The 27,238-nt window shown below is 41.3% G+C and overlaps 1 protein-coding gene across 1 annotated transcript in view; it reads right to left on the minus strand.

Annotated features, from left to right (window-relative positions):
* Positions 1-26,513, minus strand: part of Paxbp1 (PAX3 and PAX7 binding protein 1) — a 30,479-nt gene extending 3,966 nt beyond the window's left edge. The window contains exons 1-16 of the mRNA XM_034514984.2: positions 26,043-26,513; positions 24,415-24,543; positions 19,441-19,617; positions 18,053-18,274; positions 17,577-17,680; positions 16,504-16,721; positions 15,795-15,984; positions 12,124-12,247; positions 8,716-8,815; positions 8,521-8,636; positions 6,982-7,181; positions 6,647-6,791; positions 5,416-5,537; positions 4,769-4,845; positions 4,168-4,234; positions 1,304-1,450 (exon numbers count right to left, since the gene is read on the minus strand). Coding sequence (XP_034370875.1) covers positions 1,304-1,450; positions 4,168-4,234; positions 4,769-4,845; positions 5,416-5,537; positions 6,647-6,791; positions 6,982-7,181; positions 8,521-8,636; positions 8,716-8,815; positions 12,124-12,247; positions 15,795-15,984; positions 16,504-16,721; positions 17,577-17,680; positions 18,053-18,274; positions 19,441-19,617; positions 24,415-24,543; positions 26,043-26,382 — 2,478 coding nt within the window. The 5' untranslated portion in view covers positions 26,383-26,513. The remainder of the gene's footprint in view (positions 1-1,303; positions 1,451-4,167; positions 4,235-4,768; positions 4,846-5,415; positions 5,538-6,646; positions 6,792-6,981; positions 7,182-8,520; positions 8,637-8,715; positions 8,816-12,123; positions 12,248-15,794; positions 15,985-16,503; positions 16,722-17,576; positions 17,681-18,052; positions 18,275-19,440; positions 19,618-24,414; positions 24,544-26,042) is intronic.
* Between the last annotated feature and the right edge of the window lie 725 nt (positions 26,514-27,238).

Raw genomic sequence — 27,238 nt, forward strand, 5'->3', positions numbered from 1 at the left:
ATTATAAAGCTCTAAAAGTCTTCTAAGGGATAAAACCACACAGGAAAATGGAACCATCTCATCCAAAGATACAGAACTTGAATCTAGTGGACAGATCTTAGACAAATTTACACCAAAAGGACATTACAAAATAACTGGCCTGTCCCCTTCAAAGGTATCGGTTGTAAAAGTCAAGAAAGAATGAAGCACTCTTGTAGATTAACGGAGACTAAAGAGACTTGTTAATTAAATAAGCAGGTGTTTTTCTGCGAGTGAAGAAAATTTTACATGACTGAAAATGCACACTGGGATGGATCATTAAAGATCAGGGAACAGAACATTATCAATGTGACTGCCCAGATACTAAAGGCTCTGGTCTGGTCCTGAGGAGTAATTTTCAGGTTTGTAGGAAATATACACAAATATATTTGAGGTAGTGAGGCTTTGTATCAAAGACTTAGTCTGATGAGGTTCTAAAGTTAAAAATAAAAATAAAAATAAAAATTAAAACAAAACAAAACAAAAAACCGTGCTGGGTGAGGTGACTGGCACCTTCAATTCCAGCACGTGGGAGGCAAAGGCAGTCAGATCTCGAGTTTAAGGCCAGCCTAGTCTACACAGTGAGTTTCAGGATAGTCAGGAATACAAAGTGAAACTCTGTCTCTGAAAAACCAAAATCCTAACAAACAAACAAACAAAAAAAAAACTCACAACAAAAACCAACCAAACAAAACCCTGTTACTAGCAGACATATTAATTTAGTAATTGTTATGACTATTAATGATTACTAAAAATATATATTTAAAGCTATCAAGCTGTGTAACTCATGACTATAAGTAGAACACCCAAAATATTAAAATTATTTATTTTTGTTTTTCAAAACAGGGTTTCCTCTATGTAGCCCTGGCTGTCCTAGAATTTTATATAGTGCTGGGATTAAAGGCATGAGGCACCCTCCACTTACTCCACTAAAATTATTCAAGTGAGAGAAAAAAATAGCTACTCTGAACTCCTCAAAACAATCAACTATGAAGAAAACTACTCCTAAAATAAAAATTTCATTGATATCTAGAAAAACACCCAAAGAACCACAAATATAGACAGATATACTTTCATGTATTGTTTCTTGGCCTCTTGGTTAAGATCAAATGTCTATTTTTGGGGTTAAAAAAATGTAATGTTTAGGACAACCTAAACAGTTTAATAACTACAGCAAGTCCAACTGTCAAAGGAGTTTTATAAAACTCCTCTAGTTTTCAGACAAAGAAGCTGAACTTGTCCTGATGTGTGTGCTTTAAACTACAGTACGTGTTACCCAACTCACATTTTGGGCTTTTCTGATGCTGTCATCTCCGTATTCTGAGTTCTGAAAAGCCATGAGGATGTATCTGTTTAACAAGCCGTCTATTGATAACTCTTGAAGAGTTTTGTTTGAGAAAATGCCATACCACTGAAGAAAGTTTCCCAATAGCTAAAGAGAAAAAAAAAAATTGACAAGCAATATTAAGCAATTATTATCAAGTACAATGTGCAACAATTACATAGTAAAACACCAAATGAAGGACGATAGGTGGATGCCTTGTGTTAGCAAACACTTCTGAACTATCTGAATATTTCCTACAACAAGAGCTACTCATGCTCAACGCGTATTGAACGACGCTGTCATGAGATGAAGCCTCATGCCCCAGGCCCGACAATGTCTACTTTCCCACTCGCTTCTCAGGGTAGTCAACGGCAGCACTCTGTAGCCAACTGCTCAGGCCAAAAGCACACAGCGGTGCTTGTTGATCTTGGTCGAGAACTCTGACTCCACCTGCACTCAACCTGTGCTTTTTGCCACTCCACAGTTCCTGCCCTGACTGCCAGAAGTGTACTGCAGTTAGTGCCTTTTCTTGAGAAGAGTTCCAAATACAAACAAGCCTAGATATGATCTGAGTATCTCCATTTAATTTTCTTTTCTTTCTTTTTTGTTTTTTTTGTTTTTTTGTTTTTTTTGAGACAGGGTTTCACTGTGTAGTCCTGGCTGTCCTGGAACTCACTCTGTAGACCAGGCTGGCCTCGAACTCAGAAATCCGCCTGCTTCTGCCTCCCAAGTGCTGGGTCCATTTAATTTTCTTAAGAACAACACAAAGCTAGTCCCTTTAAAAAGCAAAGTCATTACACACATAGAAGCCCGAAGGTAGAATTAATTTCCTTGATGAACTCTGTTAAGAAGAGCTACGCAAAGGCAGGCTGGCCTGACCTAGGTTCCCATCTTGTATTACCCATGGAATGACACTGCATGTCAGACTGTGCCTCCTTGACCTATACAAAGAACAACAATGATAGTGTCCACATGACAGAGTCATCCTGAGGTTTCAATATGAAGGGTGTGGCACAATAGATAGCAAAAGTTCCAATTTTCATTATCACCATCCTCAACCTACTTTAACACATTAGTTCTATACAACACACAGAATCATCTTCAAAGTGACAATTTATTTATGTCCTTCCCATGCTAAAAATCACCCATGACTCTCATCTCTACACTCAAGTAACTTTCAACTAGGATAAAACAATTCAAAGCAGAAAGGACTGTCTTCATAACAAATATTGCTGGAACAAAGAGGGATTTCATCCAGGCCTTACATCTAAAATAAAACCTTGCTTTTACTTAATTTCATTTTGTGTATACGAATGTTCTGCCTGCATGCATGTCTGTGCACCATGTGTGTGGTGCCTGAGGTCAGATTAGATTAGATTCTCTGGAACAGGAATTACAGGCAGCTATGAGTCTCCATGTGGGTGCCTAGGTTCTCAGTGCTCTTAACCCCAGAGCCATCTCTTTAGCCCTTAAAGTTAAAATGTAAACAGATGACACAGCTAAATGTAAAACCTAAAACTATGAAACTTCTAGGTACAGGAGAAAAACTTCATGTTCTCTTTTAGGAAAGCATTTCTACGTGTGACTTCTGAAGCACATAGAACCCTAGCAGGAGAAGGGCAGAGTAGCCATGCAGTGCTGAGAACTCCGCGCAGGCGCAGTCAGCTGGTCCAATGCCCAGTGTACAGCATCGTCATGAGTGCTGTGGCTTCAACTCCAGCACTGAGGAGGGAAGTGCACAGGAGTTCAAGACCATCCTGGAATTCACAGCAAGTCTGAAATGAACCTGGGCTTTGTGAGACCTCAGTTCAGCGACAACAACAGCAGCAGCAACAACAACCACCAGCCTCTCCTGGATTCACTCAGTGGGTTGAAATGAGAACAGACTGAGGAGAACCTCACAGCATCCCTCTCCTCATTACTCCAACTGAAAACCACTTCAAGTCCTCATAATTAGGAAATGAGTTAAACAAAGGAAGGAGACTCTTAGGTCTCCCTCAGCAGTAAAAAGCAGCAAACCACTGCTAACTAAAACCCAAGTGAACGGCAAACACTTCCGAGAAGAGCCAACCTCAAATGGCTCCCTACTGCATAACTCCACTACTAAAACCATGGAACACAAACAGGTTGGGAGGTGTCCCGAGTGGGCTAAACAACAAAGGGGACAAATGTGCTTTATAAAATGCAAAGAACTGGAGTGAATGTGTGTAAATTCCCACAGGAGAGACACACAGACAGAACCTCATAGCTTCCTAGAACCTTGAGGGTGAAGACAAGCCTTCCCCATGACTCTGTTGCTTCCCCAATCATGGCCATCAGCACTTGTCTCCATCCTCATCTGGCCCACTCTCCTTCACCTGGAGGCTACGTGTGTTACACTCTCACGATCACTTCCTGGGGAGGGAGAGGGTCTCCTTCTGCAAGGCTAGAGCTGCATACTGAAGCTCCCCAGGCCCTGTATCTATCGTCCGTGTGTTGTCTCCCTGCACACTGCTGTAAATCTTGTAGAAGGCTTGTCTCTGCCATGCTGCACGGACTCAGGAGAAGCTGGTGCTCCAGCTGCTCAATAGACTACGTTCTATTTTCATTAAGCTGTGACCTATAGTTGAAACGTCTGTGAGACTGCATGGACCTTACTTTCAAACTTTCCTGTGAAATTATCAAACTGAAATAAACTTTTAAAATAATATTTGGTTGTAAGATGAAGGTGTGTGTATGTCTCAGAGATATAAGCCTGAGAGTTAATAGAAAACAAAAACTACCTCAAAATATAGTACATGACACCCAAACAATTACATATTTTTAGATGGTCTATGATTACTTACCTTGACAGAAGACCAAAACTGTCGTTGAAAAAATAAGTAAGGCCCAGAATTTTTATTTTCTAAGACACTAAAAGAAAAATAAAGCATAATCAAATATTTTATAAGTAAATGCTGCTTCATTCTTAACAAGAATGTCTACAAGTAAAGAGGATCAGGAAAAGAACTCAGCAGGGTGCGGCTAGGGTGAGCACTGGGCAGAGGGCTAGCTTAGCATTCCCCTCAGAAGCAACACAGGTGAGAATACAGAAGGGGAGAGTACAGGACAGGGAAAAGAGAGATAAGGAAGGGAAGAGGGATAGAAGGCGAGGAGAGTCAGAGAAGAAAGGAAGAGGGAGATGCAAAGGGGAAGAGAGAAAGAGAGGAAGCGAGAGAGTCCTGTGAAAGCAAACGTACCAAAGGAACCAAACAACAAACTCAATTTGAGATAATAAGAAAGAATAAAGAACAGCATTTGCTGTATTCTGTTCAAAACAATTCCTCCATCTCTCTGGGTAATTTTATAGTACACAGGTGCAGTTTATATGCTGAGCCACCCTTACTTTTCTAGTTTAGACGCTGAAAGCAAATATAGAATGTTACACTTAATGTCCGTATGACTTACTTTTTGGGATATAGGGGCATGAACACATCATCGTCTAAAGTTCTTCTCATCCTCAATAAAAGGGCTTTAAGGTATACCTACAGAGTTAAAAGAATTACACTTGAATTTGTTAAAAATTTTTAATACAATTCTATCAGAATCTTTCAATAATTAGCAATTAATACAGTCATTTACCAATTTTAAAATTCTAAATCTACTATATGAAGATTTAAAATCAAAATACTTTTATTTCAAAATAAGATTAGCTGAAATCCAACAATGATAAAAGACTTTCCCAATCAGCTGAATGAAAGCAGTGATTTTACATTTGGGATTAACTACTAGCGTATCTGGTCATTTTAAAATATGCTTATCAATTATGAACTAATCTAGTGGTTTTACTTTCTATTCTCCCCCAAAGTAGTTTGTACTGGAATGTTTGATTGGTGGAAGCGGAAGTGGCCTGTGCTACTAATGACATCTTTCTTCCATAGAAACTTGTACAACCGAAAACAGTAAGAGCTTAACTACACACTTCAGGTTTGTAGAGCCCAGATCACCTAAGTAGGAGAATCAGCAACCTGGTTGATTCGGAATAAACATTCATTCTCTTAAACTCTGTCATTTTCAAAAGAAAAAAAAAAAACCTAGCCAAGCATATAAAGTACCTGTGTGTTTTTATTTTCTGCATTGACTACTGAAGGATAGCCATTTATTAATTTCAGTGTGATTCCAACCATCCTTGAAGTCTGTGTTGTAGAAAAGGGATCCCACATGTTTTCAGCTATCACTATTAAGAAACAAAAGATGTTAAAATGTACAAAAATGGCAGCTTACTTTTTTTTTCTTTTTGGTTTTTTTTGAGACAGGGTTTCTCTGTATAGCCTTGGCTGTCCTGGAACTCACTCTGTAGACCAGGCTGGCCTCGAACTCAGAAATCCACCTGCCTCTGCCTCCCAAGTGCTGGGATTAAAGGCGTGTGCCACCACTGCCCGGCACTTTTTTTTTTTTAAAGATTGATTTATTCATTATGTATACAGCATTCTGCCTGCATGTATAGCTGCAGGCCATAAGAGGGCACTACATCTCATTACAGATAGTTGTGAGCCACCATGTGGTGGGAACTGAACTCAGGACCTCTGGAAGAGCAGCCAGTGCTCTTAACCTCTGAGCCATCTCCATTGCTTACTTACAATGTTAGATAGTTAGCTCTTTGGTTATAAATACGAGTATTTATTTTGTGCTTTATAACATAAACTTCAGAATTTGTTCATTGAAAAAAGGTCAGGGTTTAGTGAAGCCCTAATGCCCTTCAGTCAGCATCATTGCTGAACCTGTGGCACATCCACCAGCTGCTGGCCTTACAGAAGGGCCACACTGTAGTGGGCAGCACTGTGTCTGATCATCCTTTGTCCATTAATTAAGGATTCTGAGGGAGGAAGAAGTGTGGAGAGGCAGCACGACACTCTCCTCATATTATGCAGTGAGAATAAAGTGGGGAGCAGGACCCTTCATCCCAGGTCTTAGTTAGACAACCAAAAGTTCTATTTAAATTTCATTTTTACCTTTTTAGTTAAAAATAAGGTCCCTGTATCAGTAAACTCTAATCTTTCAAGAACATGAACAAAAGACATGTGTATGACTCCCCAATATCTATTCCATTTAGCATCAAGCAATCTTGAGTCTCTGAAACCAAACTATTCATCAATTATTGCTCCCAAGTGTAGGTCCCTGCAAAGTGGCCTTCGAGCCTCAGGCTAATCATTTTCTATCCTCTAACATCCTTGGACCAGGTGATACCTAACACAGGTTATGTAATGTCTGCAATAAAATGGTCACTGGTCTAAGAACACTAAACACATCTGAGAAACCCAGTATGCCCAGGGCCCCCATAGCTACCTGTCAGCTTGGGAAGAATGACCTTCTCCACAATGGTGGGCAGCAGGGCAACATCAACATCATCCTTCTCTTGTTCTCGTTCTTCACAACCATAAAACAGCAGAGATTCAAACCACAGCATATTTTCAAAGTCACGGCATTTTGCCTAAAACGTATTACAAATGTTACCTCAAACATTTACAACTTTTGGAGGAGTGATTTTAAAAACCTTTATTTAAAACAGATTAGTATCAGATACAGTTTATCTTAATTGATTATCAACTATCAATTATCAAGGCATAAAATACCCAAATCCTAGGCAACATTGCTTTTGGACATTGGTAAGAACCACCCACCTCAAGAGGAGTCCAGGTGAGGAGCTGAAGTCTGATTAGAGGGTTGAACAGTTTTGGCAAACAAAGACCAATGTAAGCGTCCTTATAGGACGTGTAGTATTTTGAACGCCATGCTTCAAACTGCGCTTTAATGCAGTCAATTGAATAGAAACTCTCAAGGACGTCTTCAAAAACTTTGCTAGACTCTTTCAAAATTCGATCTAGAAAAGATTTAAAAGAGACAAAGTTTAGAGCAGCAGAACCTAGCAGCAGACTACTACCATGTCCACAGGACCCAGCAGTTCACTGTCTCCACTGGTGAAATGGCTCCGCTGAGAATGGTGCCCGCTCCCACGCCCAACTGCCTGAGAGCCAGCCTCAGAACCCACATCAGACAGAAGAAATGAACCGTCTTCTCAAGGGTAAACCGTCTTCATGGGTAAAGTGTCATGATGTCTAGAGTGAAATACATGCACACCCAGACAAAGAGAAGCAGGAAAATACCAGCATCTTCAGTCTGGACAATGGAACGATGCTGGACATCACCGTTCTCACATTTCCCACAGTTCCAAGTTGTTCAATATAAAAAAGTTGGAGGCTGGGTGCGGTGGAGCACACCTGTAAGCCAATCTTAGTGTTTAGGAAGTGGAGGCAAGAAGGCCAGGAGTTCAAGAACATCCTTGAGTAGGTAACAAGTTGAAAGTCAGCTTGGGCACAAAACAAGCTAAAGCTAGCCTGGGCTATGAGACTGTTTCAAAAAACTGGAAGTCAGAGAAATTGGGCCTGGCAACACAGGAAAGCTGAGACAAGAGGATCACAAGTTCAAGGCCAATCTGGGTAATTTAGACAAATTGTCTTAAAATGTATTTTTAAAGGCTGAGATTATAGCTCAGTGGAACTTAAATTCCAAATGAGCACAGCGAATGGGAGAACGAGAACTTAGAGAACATTCTAGAAATGCCTAGCAGAGACTTGTACCAATTGTTACTCTTGGTTGAGATTCCACACTACTCTCCAGGAGGCTCTTCCCAGGCTGAGAGCTAGTTTACTACAGCCTTAACTTTAGGACCAGACAGCCTCAGCAGAGTGGACCAGAGGCTCCAATACAGGTTCTGTTCCTTTAAAATTCCAGTTCTGAAGACTAACATCATTATACAAGTATTAATTAAATCTCCAAACAAAGTGTTAACTCTTATTTTTGAGAACTGCAATAGTAAAAAAAATAAAAATAAATAAATAAATAAATAAATAAAAGAACACCTCACTTATTGCAGAAGACAAAAATTCTGAGCATGTTATGATTAAAGACCACAAGAGCTGAGCTCTTGCTGCGAGCCAACAACCTGAACTCAATCCCTAGAGACTCCACGGTGGGTGAAGGAAAGAACCAACTCTCTGAAGGTACCCTGGCCTCCTCAAGCCCATGGTGGAATGCAGATACACCCACAAAGAAATAAATGTGTATTTTAAAAAAAACTTTAGTAAAAAATAGAATTTTTAAAAAAGCACACCTATGAAGAGAACAACTTGATGAGTGTCATTTCCAAATAAAAGCCTAACCTTTCTCCAGATTGAAGTTAGTAATGTCTGTAGAGGTCTCTTCATCATCACTGGAAAGGCCTTCAAGGTGGTCCGCCATCTGGCCGGTCTGCTCTCTGGCTTGTCTACGTCGAGTCCTGATAACAAAGGATGTGTGAACTCGGGTAAGGGAGGCTAGCGTCCCTAATAAGACACGGCAAGTAGTTTCAGAATCACCTCCTGGCTTCCCGCTCTGCAATCCGACGTTTTGCATGTTCTTGATAAAGTGCCCGGTCACGTCCAAAGGAATCAAGATTTGGTGCCATCAAAGCTTTATCTGTAAAACAACAAATAGTTAAAATTAACAGTCTTCCTTCAATCATCATGAGGAAAGAATCTGCACAGAACAAGCCATTAATAGACTGCTTGCTAATCCCAACAGCAAGATTCTGCAACTGGTAAACTAGACAGGTTTTAGTATAGAACAAATCTTGGAATCATTGAGTTTCCATGAGAAGAAGTAGAAGAATTAAAACAACGATTTCTAAGAGCACACAACTACTGCTGGGCTTACTGTCTGACTAAACAACAGGACTAGCTGATCCTTTTACAATCAACAAACAAGTGGAAAATCTACATTCCCCATGCAAAGGAGAAAGTGTCTTCGTGAAGGAGGCTGGGATACAGGAAGACAGTGGAGAAACACACGGAAAGACCTCAGAGCTCTGAGGCCAAGGCCTTAATAATGCCGCTCTCCTGGCCTACACAAGTCTCAAGTTTATTTACCACCACTCTGAGGGCAGGCAACACTGGACACTGCAGAGGGAAACCTCACACCACATGCCCCTGCCACCTCTTATTCTCTAGTAACAGTCTAGCTCTCCTGAGGACTGTGCTCATGCTCTACCTTTAGTTTCCCACTCCCTCCTTATTAAATCTGTATCCCAGCATCACAGTTGTAGTTTTAAAGATGTGGTTCTTATTATTTCCTTCACAGTACCCCACCCTGGGCCTTAACTAGGCTATGGATACACAGGCCAGCTGGCAGTGTTTGCCTGCATGTAGGAAGCCCACATTCAGTCTGCAGCACCACATCTAAGGGGTGCTGGGGAGGGGACCTCATAAACTATCCCCCTGAAGCTATAAATGAGCCCTGAAGCCCCCTACTGCCACCAGCATTTCTGTTTCCTCTGTCTCCTTGACCTATTACTAGTATTGACCTTTCTGGTGACTGTTAAGTACTTGTTCACGTAAAAGACATAAGATTGGGGCAGGAGAGATGGCCCAACAGTTAAAATGCACACTACTCTTACAGAAGACCAAAGTTTGGGTTCTAGTACCCACACTGGGGTGCTCATAATAGCCTGTTAACTCCAGCTACGGGGTTCTACGTCTCTGACCTTCAAGGGCACCTGCACTCACTGCACATACCCACACACAGACACACTCAAATCCACATAATTTAAAAAACAGCAACAAAACTTTTAAAAAAGCAAATATGGAATCTCCCTATGCATATGTAAGAACTATGAGTCATTTCCGCTACATCACTGATACAATGACAACTCTTTTAGAAACCCCAGATGTCAGCAGCTCTACAAACTTGCTTAGAGTATGTGGTGAAAGGAACACTGTCTTCTCAAGTCCCTTATTTCTACTTAAGACATTCTGGAAAACACAGACTAGTTATTAAAAAGCAAAACAAAAAAACAAGGAACTGGCAGGTGGCATGCATGCACACAATGAATGGTGTCACTTAAAACTCATGCAGGTTTTTTTCATGTACATTTTTGCTACTGAAATGAGCAAGAGGAAAAAAACCCTAAGTTCTGCTCTGCATATCTCCAGACTGCTCTACAGCTCATGAGTATTTATTTCCCTTAAATAGCTGACATTAAGAGGTATACTCTAGTGCTTACACGTTAGATGAGAAATTAAAAAAACAAAAAACAAAAAAAAACATGGTTTCCTTCACTCCTGTTTAAAACTATACAAAATAACTGGAAATAAGAGCTTACAATCTAAACAGATAAACCCGACACTGTTCTTTTAAAAAGGAACACTGAATAGGTTCTTACATGTCTCACATAATTTTCTTTAAATCTTTTGTCAACTATATCCCTCAAAAATAGTGGCCTTTTATCCCTCACTGTTCTTTTAATACTTTCCATTTTTTCAGTCTAATTAACACGCATCATATAACTATCACTTCAAATCCCAGGTAACGATACAGCCTCATCCTTTCAAGAATAAACTATAAACAGTGGGGACAGTGAATGTGCTACAGAGCTCACACCACTAAACTTAAAAGGAAGTTATTTCCTTTAGATGTACAACAGTTACCTGTAATCTGCCCCCGAAATCTGGCTCTCTGGATCAAAAGTGGTCTGGGAGGGATGCATTAGTCATTTAGGTGCCCAAGGTCAATGATGCTCAAAACTTTTACAGCACAACCAGACCCAAGCCATTCATATGGCTTACAGCTGAATCTGCAGGGCTCAGATCTGAGTGCCACAGTGCTTTCTCTCTGTGCCTCTCTCACACCCCAGCAAACAGGAGGACACTTCCCATGGATCCAATAGCTGACTGGGAAGACAGGCTATGTACTGCTCTAAGAACAGCACGACGCTCCTTTATCAATCATTTGGAGCAGTTGTTTAACATGCAGATTTCTGGATAGGAAGGACCTAGGAAGAATCTCCGGGTATGAGACCGGAAGACCTGTATTTTAAATGAGCACATCAGATACATATGGAGTATGATACATATGATACATATGCTAGCACAGCAACGAAGAAAGGACAAAGGAACCCAGGAGGAACCCTCACTAAGACAGTTCCCATCAGACCAAGACTATAGAATGCAGTGAGGAAAATGGACTAAAGGGTTCCTAAAGCACCCAGCTAGAGAATCTCAACTACAGGGATTCAAAGAGCTTACAATTAATTTTGGTTGGTTTTTTTTCATAATTCATGTCATAAGTAACAAATATAATTCAATTTCCATAATTTTCACAAAATTTCAAGAACTGTATATATATATATATGTACTTATATATACATATATATATATATATATATATATATATAAATATGTAATATACAGCAAACTAGAAAAAAGAGCACATTTAAAAAGAAATACAAAAGCATTTGCTTTACCCAGGGGTGGCAACAACTGCTCTGGTTCTGAAGCTATCACGTGTCACACAACACAACCTCCTCCCTGCTCCTCTCCCTGGAACTCCCAAGTCCCTATAAGCTCAGTTTCTCTTGCTGTGATCAAAATAGCATTTGTATCAGCGTCACGAATAGAACACAATGGAGCGGGGGTGGGCTGTCAATTAGGGCCAAAGAGACAGTGGTTTTATGATAACTGCTGACCATGTGTCCGGATGCTGTAAAGGCTGACTGAGAAACACACCCAGGGAAGAGCAGACTAATAGAAAGAGTATTAGTACAGTAGTTGGCTCGTTGGTTAGGTCATACTTTCTTAAACAAACCCAAGTACATGCGTTACAATTTTTAGATCTACCTAATTATGAACAAGGAAAAATTTTAAAAGAAAAAGGTCTGTAATTTTCAATTAGGCTGCACTAAGTAAACAAGGTTGTTTAATGAAAAATAAAAACCTTCAAGATGGACTGACTTGAATGGCTTGAAAACTCCGAAGATTCATCTTTAATATCATCTTGTCGTCTTTGGACAAGGCGGGAAGCTCGCTGTTTGTACAGCTGATGTATTGCTGATTCAAGTTCATTAATCAGTGGCACCTGTAAAAATACAACACACTCCGTAACACCAAACTCCTCAGCCGCGTACTCATCTGAGGGTTCCATGCTATTTCCGGTTTTCTGAAAAAGTACTTTCTATGGACAAAATAAGCAGGAGTCCCCACAAAAGCAGAACAGCAAGTCACTCTGTAAGTAAGGAAGCAACACTTCTTGAACCCATGTACAAAGCTAAATGTCCAGTGCCTGGTTATCGGAGCCAAAGTTAACTTAACAAATGTAAGGCTTCTGTGTTAATAAAAGACCAAGCAGAGATGTCAGGATCTTAGTGCTTTATCGTCAGAGAAAATGTGAGTACTTATACATTTATTTTTTAATTTTCCAGCAAAATGGCAAAGTTTGTAGGTTTCTCTTTCTGTTTTGAAGAGGAAGTCTATATAGTTTCACCTGGTCTAAAACTCACTAAGCCCTAGCTGGCTTCCTGCCTCTTCCTCCTGAATGCTGCAATTCCAGGCACGTACCACATTTAGTAAACTTCCTGGTTTACATGACAGTTGTGCTAGTGACTGTCCAATTTTAAGTTGTTCATCCACTCACTCATATACAGGACCCTAAAATAATGGTACACTATTCTGCAACGTTATTGTACAGTTTACAATTAAACTAAAAAGGTAAATAAGATTTCTAGCTATTGCTAACCAGTCTGAAATCACACTCTGAAATTTCTCTCTTCCTAGCAAATGTTTGAGGTTTTCTTAATTTTATAATAAAATCATCAAATAAATTATTTTCAAATAAAGTCGACAAATCTTGTAACAATACACCTATCTAGTTTACTTAGACAAAAAGAATACAAAGACTACCAAACATAAACATGGAATCTAAATTTTCAAAAACTAGAACATCTTTCTTTATAAATACCATATTAAACAACCAAATGCTATGAAACTTTCACAAAACACAGAAAACCACTACACATATCCAAAGAAACCATAAATTCTTGTTTCCTGGAGGTTAGTAAATAGGAAAAGACACTAATTAGAGCTTGAGAAAACAGACACACAGTGTTACAGCAGCTTCCTGAACTGAACAGACCGTAAGTGGAAAAGATAAAAGCCAGGGGGAACATATGGATGCCTGTAAAAGCGGCTTTACATTCTTGCAGGATTCCATTGCCAAGGAGCAAATGTTTACAGAAAGGTCAGACTGATGGAGGCATTCTGTTCTTTAATATGCCATACCATGGGCAAACATGTCCAAATCAGCAATGATTATTCTGTAGTCCAAAGTCAATATCTAATTTGAAATGTCTATTTCCCAATTACTGCTGTTATCACTATGGCTTAGGCTGCTTGCTAAGCTACATCCTGGTAACCTCCTTTTTAAAATCCTGCAAGAGTAAATTCAAAGGTAGGGAAGATGCATCTCTGTGGTCGTAGATAAAACATTCCCTACAGTGCTCAAGCCTGTGCTGGCATTGTAAAGAATTATCCGAATTAGGAACTTTCTTTAAAGCTCAGAAGACAACTTTGGGAACTCAATTTTAGATCTCTTTCAAAGTTTATAACCATTGACTTATCTAACTGCCATGACAGTTTCTTTAACCTCTCTAAACTACAGAATATCACTATTAATTTATTCAGGAGCAAATGTAAAATGAAAACCACAACAAGATGACTAGAGGGGAACTAAGCTGTGGAAGTTAAAATGATCAACAGACAATTTAATTTTAAAACTCACTCTAACGTCACAAAGCAGAGAAAAAGGAATGTTTAGCTTACTTTGAAAGAGTATTTCAGCATAACTAAACATAACATTCATACCTATTCAATTTTCTCTTTTTTAAAAGTTTTATCTTCAAATATCATAAGGATGACAACACATGACATTTTCATCAGAAGCACACACAACTGATTACATGCATATGAAGATGTAAGCATGAAGAACACATCTCTGAAATACAGGACTATCTGTTTCTTTTACTGAAAAGATATTCAGTATGTCAGGGTTCAGATCTGGTATAAAAATATCTAAGTGACTCTGCAGCCAACTAGACTACCTGAAGTAGACTTCTCCAGAAACACAGTATGCAGAAGAGGAAGCACACTGATGAATCAGTAACACACACTGTATCCTAATTCTTCTTAATCCAGGGATGGCATAATCTAGCTTTACATATTTAGCACTGTATTTGCAATTCTGAGTGCTTGGATTTGTTAAGTTCTATAAAGCAAAAGCCAAGACACTTACAGAAGCAGGTCCCAGAGACTATTCCCACACATACAGCACTACCTCAGGAGACAACCTTATTCTGGCTGGCTCTGCCATGTAGGTCCTACTTCCAGTCTTACTCAAACAGATAAACTCATGCTTCCTTCCTGGCCCCAAGCAACTGACATGCCACAAGGAAAAAATCACAGCTGCAGGTACATGGGGACATGGACAATACTACAAACCATGCTAAGTGCTAGAGAGGTTCTGATGAATGGTACCACGCCAGATCTGACCACACACAACTGAACTAAGACCCATCAGAAAGACAAGTCTAATTTACTTTTGTTAACCTTTGGCTTTTTTGTATTGAAGCAAATAGTTAATGATAAAGAAAAATGTGCCTTCCTATCTAAGATTCTGAGAAAAAAATATTTAAGGACCATAATCTTAGTATTTTTTAAAGCTAAGATGAAGTACACCAATGCTTATAAACCAGCTCATCAAGCCAGACATCTACTTTTCCTTTTCGTTCTATTTATGACCGTGTGTATTCAAGCATGATGTGTGGGGTGCTCATGGCACAGCCTGTGTGTGGAGGTGAGAGGACGCCTAGGTAGAAGGAGGGTCTGTCCACGCTCTCCTTCCATTTCACAGGGTGCTTCAACAGCAAGCACCTTTACCTGTTCAGCCATCTTGCCGCTCTTTCTCCCACCTTTTAAATTTTAAATTATTACTGTACATGTCTGTGCAAGACATGTATGGAGTATTATCTTAAAACAAACAAACAGGAAGTTACTTGAGAAGTTAGCACATGCAACTAATTTTTAAACATATTCAAAAGATTTTGTCAACTGTCATACTAAAGCAGTGAATTCAGAATGAGAAATGTTCAATGAATAAAACCATGACAATGAATGGCTTCTGAAGTGAGTGACGCATTGGCTTAGATGGAAACTAACAGAAATGCCACCATGAAAAGCAGAACTAACTAGCTAGGAAAAACTTGTCATGTATTGCACTACTTATAAATGTTCACAATCACTGAAAAAATAATATAAAAATGAAATTAGACCTGAATCATAAAAACAAAACGCTATTAGTGAATCCTTTGTATTCTATCAACTCAGTGCAAGCCAGTAAACTAACATGATACTGAGACAGGACTTGTCAGTCTGAAAACTTGTGAGCTCCTTTTGTTTGTACGAAGCACTGTGTTGCCCTCAACTAATAATGTAGAGGAAATGAAACATGACTTCAGCACTGGTAAAGCTGAGTGTGTTCTATTCTGAGAATCACAAGATGCTTTATGAAAGGCCATCTAGGTCTCCCCATCTTTTGCCTTATTTCAAAGAGATTATTATTTTTGCATTCTTACCTTTTCACTGAAACACTCAAGCAAGTCTTGGACATACCCTCGCATTTCTTGCAAAAATTTATACCGTTCACCAATACCCCCAGAAGACCCTTCTAATCTCTCAATAGCCCTGGTGGAGTCCACTCGGCTTTGCAGATGTTTTTCATGCTGCTGTCGATTGGTTTTGTGCAATTCTTTCATGGAGTCCAACCTTAAGAACACAAAAGGATAGATATAACACATTTATACCTAGAATTCAATGTTGTCAGGACTCTTGCAATATTATAATGCATTTTAGTTCCATTACTAGAACATGAAAATATCTGGAATGCATCTTTTTGTCTGTACTGCTTTTCTTATAAAAAATAAAATAAAAAGTAAATTTAAAAAGGCAGTTTACAGACTTCCAATAGTTATTTGGTGGGCTAACAAAAATCTCCTGCTTTGCGACTCCCCCCATCTCTTGACTACACTTTCAGAGTCCAAGAGGTGAAAACTCAGCACTGTCTTCGACAAGCTCATGGAGCGGCATTTTAATAACTTTGAGGCTTCCACAGAAGTCATCCAAGAAGGTAGCAGAGCAAAGCATGAAGTCATCTTCTGTTTAGCTTTTGAAGGTGAACCAGTGAGTCTTCTTTGCCGGCATTCTGCATTTGCTACCCCAGACTATAGGTTGCCTGAGGGACCAGAAAGCTAGCAGACAGGTCTTTAAGAAGTTGATCTGCCCTACCTGTCTTTAAGCTGTTTCTTTACCAAATCAATAGTAACGGGAGCCATCTCATTACTGGGAGTTTTGAAAGGGACTGTATTATCTGTTTTTTGAGACTTGGCATCTGATGATCCATAGGCTGTGTAACTATAAGGTATGCCATAGGATGCACCATAAGGCATTGTCTGGTAAGTATTCTGGTAGTACATATTCACTTCAGTGGGCTGACTTGCTTGAACCTGAAAAGAAAAGTATAAGAAAACTGATTTTAATAAATAAATAAATAAATGCCTTTAGAGTTATGAACCAAAACAAACAACAGCAACAATTATACCCAGTTCCTGGCCAGGAATTCAGATAGCAACCACAACATTCTTCAAAATCAAATAAACACAGCGCTGTATAGATTCTTAGGTCCTGGTAAAAATCACTGATTTTATTCCTAATGATTTTCAGAAAAACACTCTGTCAGAATTTAGAAATGGAAATAATGTATGATCCAGGTAAATTTTATCAGGATAAATGACTTAGGTTACAACCAGGCCTCTTCCAGCTACTCCAAGTTTCCCAACATGACAAATGAACATGCTCATTATGCGACTTTCTCCATGCTGCTACAAAACACATTACTGGAACTAATTTGGCAGGTTTTTTTTTTTTTTTTTTTTTTTTAATCAATCTCATTTGTTTGTATACCTGGGAAACCCATCTTCAAACTTAAAACATCAACAACAAAACACAAACATTTGGTTTAAGGTAGAATTCTCAAGCTTCAGCATGTGACAGAATCACCTGGAAACCTTGCTAAGCAAGTGCTAGGCCCAACCCCTACCTTCTGACCCCACTGTGCCTTTGTAATGGGCTTCTGGATCCTGCTGCTGAAGGACTAGCTGAAGAAACTGGACATCGGCCCACTATTCTGACTATAAAAGCAAACTTTGACATAGTTTATTCTGCAGACCTGATGAATACATGACCACATGCCAATTGCAACTGTGACGGTTGCCTTGAGTGACAAGGCTCACTGTGACCCACTTCCACTTTAACAAGCAGAAGCCTGTCTGCTTGTGTGCACTCTCAGTCTGTCTTCTTACCTGAGGGATGTTAATTCCCTTTCTAATCTGCTCCTGCTCCCAGCGGCTGAGTTCTTCATCTTGCTCTCCAGTTACTAAGGCATCATCGTCACTCCCCTCAATACCTGAGGTCACAACAAGAGAGGTCAGCATCCAACAGCAGGGAGGAGGAGGCCTTAGCTGATCTCAAGAACTGAGCACAAATCCTGATCTTGCTAGTGTCCGCTTTGATCTGGTTGATTCTCCTGACTTTGCTAAAAATGGCACCTTTCTTTAATGCTAAAACAGTAATGTTTCACTTACAATCTTTGGTTTCTTAATTTCTTTTAAGCTTGACATCAACTCTACAAAGGGAAGTACAACATGCATGGCTTAAGAATACTTAGTTGAGGTATGAGCTGTGGAACACCCTTGTCCTCATGCACGAACAGTGCTGGTACAGTGTGGGATCAACTGAATGCAATGCAGCGCACTTGCTGTCAAGTCCTTCAAGTTACCTATCTCCTCAGCGATCTTTTGTCTTTGTGACTTTTCCTTCACAGAAAAAACGATCCGGCGTTTCTCATCATCATCCTCATCGTCGCTGGCATCATTCTCATCCTCTCGAACGAGGCGGCCTTTACCAGGTTCACTGTCATGAGGAGTGAAGTCTCCCAGTTCCCGGGCCAGTTGGCGTTTTTTTCTTGCAGCATGTATAAAAGCTGCATCTGGAATTTCTCCTGGAAACAAATAATCAGAATTATAAAAAAGCCAAGTACCTGGGGTATGAAGCTTATTTTCTTAAAAACAAGAAGAATCAGGGCTGAAGAAATGACTCAGCAGTTAAGAGTATTGACTGTTCTTCTTCCAGAGGTCCTGAGTTCAATTCCCAGCAACCACACGGTGGCTCACAGCCATCTGTTATGTAATCTGATGCCCTCTTCCAGCTTACAGGGTATAGAGCACTCATATACATAAACAAATAAATCTTAAACCAAAACAAAACAGGAAGAATAGAATAATCCAAGATAGTCTTGTCAGCATGGTACTTAACTCCTGCTGCCTCTTCCTAAACTCTACATGCAATCCAACTGATCAACTGTGGATGGACTGAATCATGATTTCCCCAGCCCAGCTGAGACATCTTTAATTGTTTATAAACACAGTGGTATTTATTCATAATTTAAATTTGGCCACTTAAAGCACTGATTTTAAAACTGATTAGCTAGTATATAGATTTGCAAACTATTTCCTACAGAAAATAGGAAAAGTAATTAAGTATGAAGATAAAAATAACAGCAATTAGTTGTGGTTTTTGTAGCAGTGGAAAGAGTTAAAGTCTTTATCTGGTAGAAGGGGTGTGGGAGATACAGCCTGAGACAGAGAAGACCTTCAGGACTATCTGCTGGTTCCCTGAAGCCCATTTGTTTCAATTAAAGAAGGCTGGAGAGACGGCTGCTCTTCAAAGACACTCAGTTCTGGTCCTGTCACCCATATCAGGTGGCGCACAACCACCTGTAGCTCCAGCTCCAGGGAAACCAACACAGTCTTCTGCCTCCTCAGGAACCCGCACTTATATGAACACACCCATACAGAGATATACCACACACATACAATTTTTAAAGTATTTTTTAAGTAATAAGAAACTTTGGAAAACTGAAAGACTTGGTTCTTTTCTTTCTTTCTTTTTTTTCTTTTTTTTTTTTTCTTTTGGTTTTTCGAGACAGGGTTTCTCTGTGTAGCCTTGGCTGTCCTGGAGCTCACTCTGTAGACCAGGCTGGCAGTTCTTTTATTTTCTACATTTGCAAATATAGAAACAACATGCCTTACCAAGATGTCCTAATTACAAGCACCACTGACAAGTACCCTGAGGGTGAGGATCTAGGCGAGCCTTGTAAGCACTCACCTGGGCGAAGCACATTCAGGGAAGACAGAGCATTGGAGAAGGCGCCCCCGGCCTTGGGCTTCTCCTCCTCCTTCTCGCTCTCCATGTCCATTTCATCCTCGCCATGCTCGCTAACAACAACTCCATCTTCTGGGTTTGTGTCCTTAGCATGACACGTTTTGTCCAGAGTCTGGTCACCTGCAGTTTTGAAAAAACCAATTAAATATATTTAAAATACAAAGTCATAAACCATCAAGGCAATTTTTTATTAAATCTTGAGCTTAATCCACTAAAACTGACATTATTTCAAGTACTTAAAAACAACCTCAAGCATAAATATGGAAGAGCACAGTAGATAGGATTGGGTAAGGGTAATACAGAGAAAACAGGGATAAAATGACATTTTAGTTAACTTTGTAAACAAATTTAGTAAATTTATCAACATCTCACTAATTCTTTACAGGTGTACAGGACTACATGTGGATATGTGCACATATATATCCTCAGAGGCCAGAGGCAATGAGTCCCCCAGAGCTGCTGAAGTTACAGGCTGTTTTAAGTCACCCCATGCAGGTGCTAGAAACTGAACTCAGGTCCTCTGTAAGAACAGAAAGTGCTCTGAACTTGTGGTGAGCCACCTCTGCACTGCCTGCTCACATACTTTTACTTCATTTTCCACTTTACATAAGACAGTTTTCTGTTGAGAGCTAAACATTTGGTGGTTTAATGACTGTACAAATATGACTTTTCACCTATGATCAGGGTGAGGAGACCCTAACAATTGTATCTACACTGTACAGCCTGAAGTATGTATCATGAAGCATAGAAAACCTGATAGATCTGTGGGCCCAGAAGTGAGACAGAGACAAATTCTAGATTATAGGACACTAGGACTATTGACTAAGAGGAAGCTCTAGATGGCCACATTCTAACATGTAGACAGAAGTCCAATATCAGTTCCAGTCTGAGTTGAAGGCTGACTTGGGAATATATTTCCACCACGAGTGTTTATCTTTGTGATAAACTGTCCTAGGTCTATAACAATTCCAATTAACTTAATCTCTGCTATTCTTGTTTTGACCTTGACCCACTGACCCTGATAATACTCATCCTGGGTGCAATGAGTACAAATGAAAGAGTAAAACTTGCTTCTAAAGGGAAAGACCATGTGTTTCCTCAGTGGGCCACCCTCCCACACTGTTAGCATGTCCTCCTCCTCAGACGGTGCCTTCCCTGCACACAAAAGCCCTGGACTAGGAAACTCCGACCATCCTCTTTTTGATTTGTCAGGGTGTTTTGTTCTTTAAAGTGCGGTCTTACCTTACTAGTCACCAACTTCCCTGTTAAGTGCATAACAAAGCCTCAGGCTTTAAAAATCAGTTCAATCACATGGCTAGATGAAGTACCTTTTTTTTTGAAAAATTATTTTCATATTTATTTTTTATATGTGTGATCACATGATTCCACACATACATATAGAGGTCAAAGGACAACCTTCAGGAGTCAGTTCTCTCCTCATGAATTTCTAGGAGCTGAACTAAGGTGGTCAGGCTTGGCAATGAGCACTTTTATCCATTGAGCCGACTTGCCAGCCCCACTCCATCTATTTATTTCCTTCTCTGAGTCCAGTGGCCTTTCAGACTGAAACAGACCTGATGCGCTCAGAGGATGAATGGTTCTATAGATATTTTAATGATCTTGGGTCAACACTTGCAGTTTATTACTGTGGTAAAATAAACTTGAACTATACAGTATGAAGATGACTCAGCAGATTGGCCTGAGTTTCATGCCCACTACTCATGTGTCCTGCAGGCTGCGCTGTGACCTCCCCTTGTGGCATGCACATACACACACATTCTTTTCTGAGTGTCTACTCAGTGCTAAACACACACACTATGTGAGCATCAGCACTGCTCACTCCCAGTGCTCCTCATATATACACTTTCCTAAGCTGTAAACCTACAGCTGAGCGGCAGTAATAGCTTTCTTTGCCCGCCCTCCTCCTGCTGCCCAGGCCCTGGAGCCCTCATCCCAGCAGTGGTCCTCTGCCTGTACTGTCTTCTGTAACTGGAACCATACTTCACTGTTGACAACTAAGTAGTTCTTTGGTGTACTGTCCCCCAGATTTACTCAATTCCAGCCTGGGTCAGACTCCCCTTCCCCAGCTTCAGTACTGCACTGCATGCACATACTTCCAAACAAGCTGCCCATCTGCAGATGGGCATGCTGCTCCCCATGCTAGCTGCACTGAGTGCTGGAATACAAGTGCAAACAGCCCTCTTCAAGGCTTGGTTGTGCTTCTTTCCAAGCTGGTCTGTCATGAGCATCCGTCCTGAGTCTTCTGCTCTACTCACATCCCCATCTCCACCTCTGCCCAGGTCCTCTTTGCAACTGTCCTAGCTATTCATTTTGACTGTTCTAAATATCAACTATTAGCAAATCAAATCATACAGTATTTGCTGTTCACCTTCCTCACCAATAGTGTAGAAATATTTTAGTTTCTTTATATTGTCAACATTTGCTATTTTCTGAGAGGTTTTCCTTCATTTGAAAAAAAAAAGGCACCCTAATGAGTATATAAGAGTAAACAACCTCAGCACATTCTCACTTAAGTTATTATGTGTGTGTGTATGTACATATGTATTTTTCTTTCAGTATTGCACCTCAAATGCGTGCATGCTGAGTTCTACACAACCGTAGGCATATGCTGCATTCTAGAAGAGTGTAGCTCCATTATTATTTGAGTGCATGAAGCCCTAGGTTTGGTCCCCAGGAGCACATGACTGGGCATGGTGGCCCACAGCTGTAAGGAGGCAGAAGCAAGATGATTAAACTCAAGGCTACCCTTGCCCATGCGGGTTGAGGCCAGCCTGTTGTGTATAAGAGCCTGCCTTGAAAAGGCTCCACCAAGCCCTTCAATTTAATTTAGGAATACCACAAAGCCAAGGTTTCTTCAATGCTACTTTTAAGCTAATTCATCTTTGCCAACCTACATACTGACAGGCACAAATGGTCTAGATATTTGTTAACAATGCTTCCAGGATTGTTGCTTCAAGAACAGCAAGACCAATGGTACCTACCAACAGAAGTTCTACCCATGGGGAGAACACTGAATTCCCTGATGAGTGCAGAACCCCTAAAGTAGGAGACAGGAAGATGACAAAAGATGGCCTTAAGAACTTCCTACTGACTTCAATCTGAACCCCACAGTGAATGGTAAGCACAACCCCAGGCCTTTAATTTCCACTCTGCACTGCTCTGAGGTTAGTTTTCAACAACTCAGGGAGTGGAGCAGTTCCCAAGATGCAGAACTAGTTCCATTCTCTAAAACACTCTTCCTCCCACCCATCTTCCCTGTACTACAACTTAACACAGAGATCTTCCCGTCTACCCTGACACAAAGCTTCAATTTGGCTGCTGTTTCTAACAGCAAAGCATACGTGAAGTGTATCAATTTTTCCTAGGAATGGTTCTCAAATAAGCCAGTTTTTGCAGACCTACCCCTTCCCAAAAGTGTTTCTCTGTGTAACCTGGCTGTCCTGGAATTCCATCTATGCACTAGGTTGGCCTCACACTCATGAGATCCACCTGCCTCTGCCTCCTGAGCTCTGGAGTTAAAGGTGTGTGCCACCACTGCCTGGCAACAGCAATTACTTTTAACCCACCTACAATTTCCCAGGGCCAGGAAAAGTGTCAATCTTATTCAGCTTTCTAAGGCTATTGGCCACTAAGTTTCAACTGTTTTAGAACAACAATCTCTCCTCATAGCAATTCAGGACACCTGTTAACACCAGGTTACAGTTTCAAAAGCTATTTATCCAGCCTGTCTCCACAAGCCACTACATCCTGCAACTGCAAACCCTTACTACATTTTATTCCCAACCTGTCAACAACTTGTCTTTCAGAATCAAACACTGAGCTACTGACTTCATAAAGAGCTAGTCAAATGTACTTGATCCTTGTGGTATTTCCACACTTCTTCCTGTTTTGCGAATTCTAATAATCAACTATCCAGCTTCACATCCTACTTTTCTACAATTGTCCCCCTTTTTCTGAAAACCTGTAGTTAACCTCTGACCTACACACTGGACTTTCTGCTAACACTTCTGTTGAATATTTACATAACAGTCTCCATTGCTACATTGTAAATTTGAGATAAAATAGCATTCTTATTCAAGTCATGCCTGTAGCTGAGAACCTGGGAAATACTCTCTTTAGGCCTTTGAAATAAAGATCTTTCTGAAACACCTGTCGGAGAGTAACTTAAATTATAATGAATGCAAACATTACCCATGTGATATACGTGCTTGAAACATTTTAAACCTTGGGACTCGTTTATTGGTAGAATGTTTGCCTCCAGCAAAAGAGAAAAAGTGAGATGAGGGAAAGATTTAAACCTGATTTTGAAAGGACCAATGTCCCTTGCCCCTTAGTATCAAATAAGGCTGCTGAGTACTGGTATTATCAACATTAATTTCCTACAAAATCTGTAAGAGTTATTTTTTTCCAATATGGAAATACTACCAGAGGAGCTCAAAAGTCTAACTCTGTGAAACAGCAGTACAAAATTTTTAAATAGACTAATCTGTCTCTATGGCTGAAACAGGAAATCTCTTTTCCTTCTGCATACAACAGTCTTTTTTTTTTTTTTTTTTTGGTTTTTCAAGACAGGGTTTCTCTGTGTAGTCCTGGCTGTCCTGGAGCTCACTCTGTAGACCAGGCTGGCCTGGAACTCAGAAATCCACCTGCCTCTGCCTCCCAAGTGCTGGGATTAAAGGCGTGCGCCACCACCACCCGGCTTACAACAGTCTTTATATTAGCAAAAATTCAGAAGCAACAATCCATCCTTTTTTTAAAAGGGGGGAAAATTATAGAACAGTATTGTAACTTAATGTGGCCATTGGTTAGCAGAATGAGTTCACAATATACACTGCAAAGCACTGTGGGAAAGAGCTTCTATTTGTCTCTCATTTGAAAGAATTATCTAATACTTACTGTCAGCTGTTGTGTTGAGCTCTGTCTTGATTTTTGATTTCTCAAGGTCTTCTTTATATTCTTTCTTAAGCAATTTGACGATCTTTTTGCTGTAACTTGATTTCTTTACTTTGAACACTTCTTCATTTTCTTAAGAGAAATGTAATGAAGTCTGTAAGACACAAACTCAGAAGGTGCTCTCCCTTCCTCTTGCCTTCATGCTGCTTGACTTCTCCCGAAATTTTTTCACACACAAAAATCATTACAAAATTTGAAAGTTATTTCAATCTATCATAGACTCAAAAACTGATATTGTGCCAGGCTTGGCAGCAAACACCTGGATCTCAGCACTAGGGAGGCAGAAGCAGGCAGATCTCTGAACTTAAGATCAGCCTGGTCTACAGATTGAGTTCCAGAACAACCAGGGCTATAATATAGAGATCTTGTTTCAACAAAACAAAATAAAAACAAAAATAAAAAATAGTATCTAGCCGGGCAGTGGTGTCACATGCCTTTAATCCCAGCACTTGGGAGGCAGAGGCAGGAGGATTTGAGTTTGAGGCCAGCCTGGTCTACAGAGTGAGTTCCAGGACAGCCAGAACTAAACAGAAAAACCCTGTCTCACCACCCCCCCCCCCAAAGTATCAATTCCAGAAATTAAGTGAAAATTTTAATGAGTACCAAGGAACTTCAAAATTGTTAACTTTTGGCTTATTTAATCTATCTCAGGATAAAAATATATTTAGAATGTTTCCTTAAAATATTAAGTCAAGACACCTAAAACAATATACCCCAAATTACAAGGTTCTGCTAAGTCTGAATAACTCTGGTCACAGTAACAGTTATTTCAAAATTATGCCTAAAGTAAATCATTTTGTAAAACTAAGTTTTGAGTGACTTATCCCTCATCTTTGAATTGAAAATCAAAGTCACTAACAAAACATTTCAAACAACTCAGGTATCAAAACCTGGCCTGGATCTCCTTCAATCAAAATATCAGGGAAGCCAAAGATAAATCACCCATCTTTCTAGAAACACGAAAGCATTTTGAAGTCATGACGCAAGACTTTCAAAACTCATCCAATTTCTCATAACATGATATTGGGATACAAGTAAAATCTAAGTCCCCTGAAACCTGGTTCGAGCTGCTTCAAGAGCCGACGCTACAGCCGACATCTCCACCCATTTACCTCTACAGAGAAACCGAGAACGGACCAGAGCAAGGGACTGATTGGATCAAGGTCACTAGGAACCAGGGCTGCAGCTCCAGATTTGTTCCCAGCCCCGGTTTCGGGCCTCCTCTTTAACAATCCGGCATTCTTAATCAAGGATGCCTAAACCGAGATGCCAACGAGCCGCGGGTACAGAGGCCTGCAGACGACTGCGAACGGGCAGTTAACCGAGACACTCCGGCTGTCTGCAACTCGCAAGGTAGGAAACGGGTCCACGGAGCACTGGGCCTTCTCTTCCATTTAGGATGGCAGATCAGGGCTGACAGCCGCAGGAGGGGCTGCACAGGCCGCAGACCTGGCTGGTGGCAGCGCGGGAACGCAACCCCAGGCAGAGCAGAAGGCCAGCGGTGGGGAAAGGGGCGCGGCGCTCGGGCGAGCACGGGCTCGGGGTCCGCGTGGGCCGGGCGGGGGGCTCACCTTCCTCCTCGTCCTGGAAGCTAAGCAGGCTGGCCCTGGGCACCTCTTTGTTCTCGCGAGGCCTCTTGCGCTGCTTCAGCCCGTTGCCGGGCTCCGCGCCGCCGGGGATGCCGCCCCCGGCCTCGGCGCCAAGGCCCGGGGTGTGCGCGGAGGGCGGCGGCCCCGGGCCCAGGAGCGACTCCCCCGCGGGGGCCCGGTCGCCGCCGCCGGGGCCCGGCTCTTCGCCTGAGGCCGGCGGCGGCAGCAACGGCGGCGGCTCCTGCTCCTCATCGCGCTCCCGCTCCTCCTCCTCCGAGTCATTCCGCTTGCGCACGTTCACCCGCCGGGCCTTTCGGAACATCCCAGCCGCCGTCACCGCGCTTTCACCGCCGCTCGCAGACTGAGGGGGACGAGAGAGCGCGGAGACCACCGCCGCGCACGCGCAGTCGCGAGCGCCTCAGCCGGGTCGTCGAGGCTCTAGCTAGCTAGGGAGCAACAGCGATCGCGCATGCGCTTTCCTCGTGCCCCTCCTCCCCCGCTACTTGGGCGGAGTCACTTCGCACTGCCCTCTAGCGGCGCGGGGGACTGTTGGCACGGAACCCTCCGACTCCAGTGTTGTTCCAAAGGTCACAAAGAGGATCATCGAGATGAGAGGAAAGAGTGTAGTCTCTGAGCATGTTGCTGCAATGCGTCTTCCGCGCTTACACGAAGCCGCTACGTGTGGAAACCTCCCACGCAGCGCCTGCAGGGTAAACAGAGACGGGAGGCCGGGGAGAAGTGAAGGGAGGAGTCAGTTAACCTGGGCTTGAGAAGGGAAAGTTGTATGTATCTCCATAGGTAATATCCCTCCTAATGACGCGACGTATTGCTAGCGGATACAGTCTACAGATCAATATCTCTATTAATACTTGCTATTTCTACAGCTTTATCAACGCAAACACTCTCAAAGGTATAGGTTCTCTTCCATGAGAAAAAGCCGGCGTGAGGGCACACACTTTTAATCCCAGCAGCGCTGGGGAGGTGGAGGCGAGCCGATCTCTGAATTCAGGGCCAGCCTGAAGTATATAAGGAATTCCAGGATGGCAAGGCCTACGCGGGGAATCCCTGTCTGGGAAAAACAAAACCAGAAATGATTACCTCCCTGCTTGCCGCAGCCATTTCCAGAAGAGCAAAGTGTTTTTCGAGTGGCTTGGTAAGAAAGCCGAGATAGCTAGAAA

This window comes from Arvicanthis niloticus, chromosome 12 (assembly GCF_011762505.2).
Source record: "Arvicanthis niloticus isolate mArvNil1 chromosome 12, mArvNil1.pat.X, whole genome shotgun sequence".
Lineage (NCBI taxonomy): Eukaryota > Metazoa > Chordata > Mammalia > Rodentia > Muridae > Arvicanthis > Arvicanthis niloticus.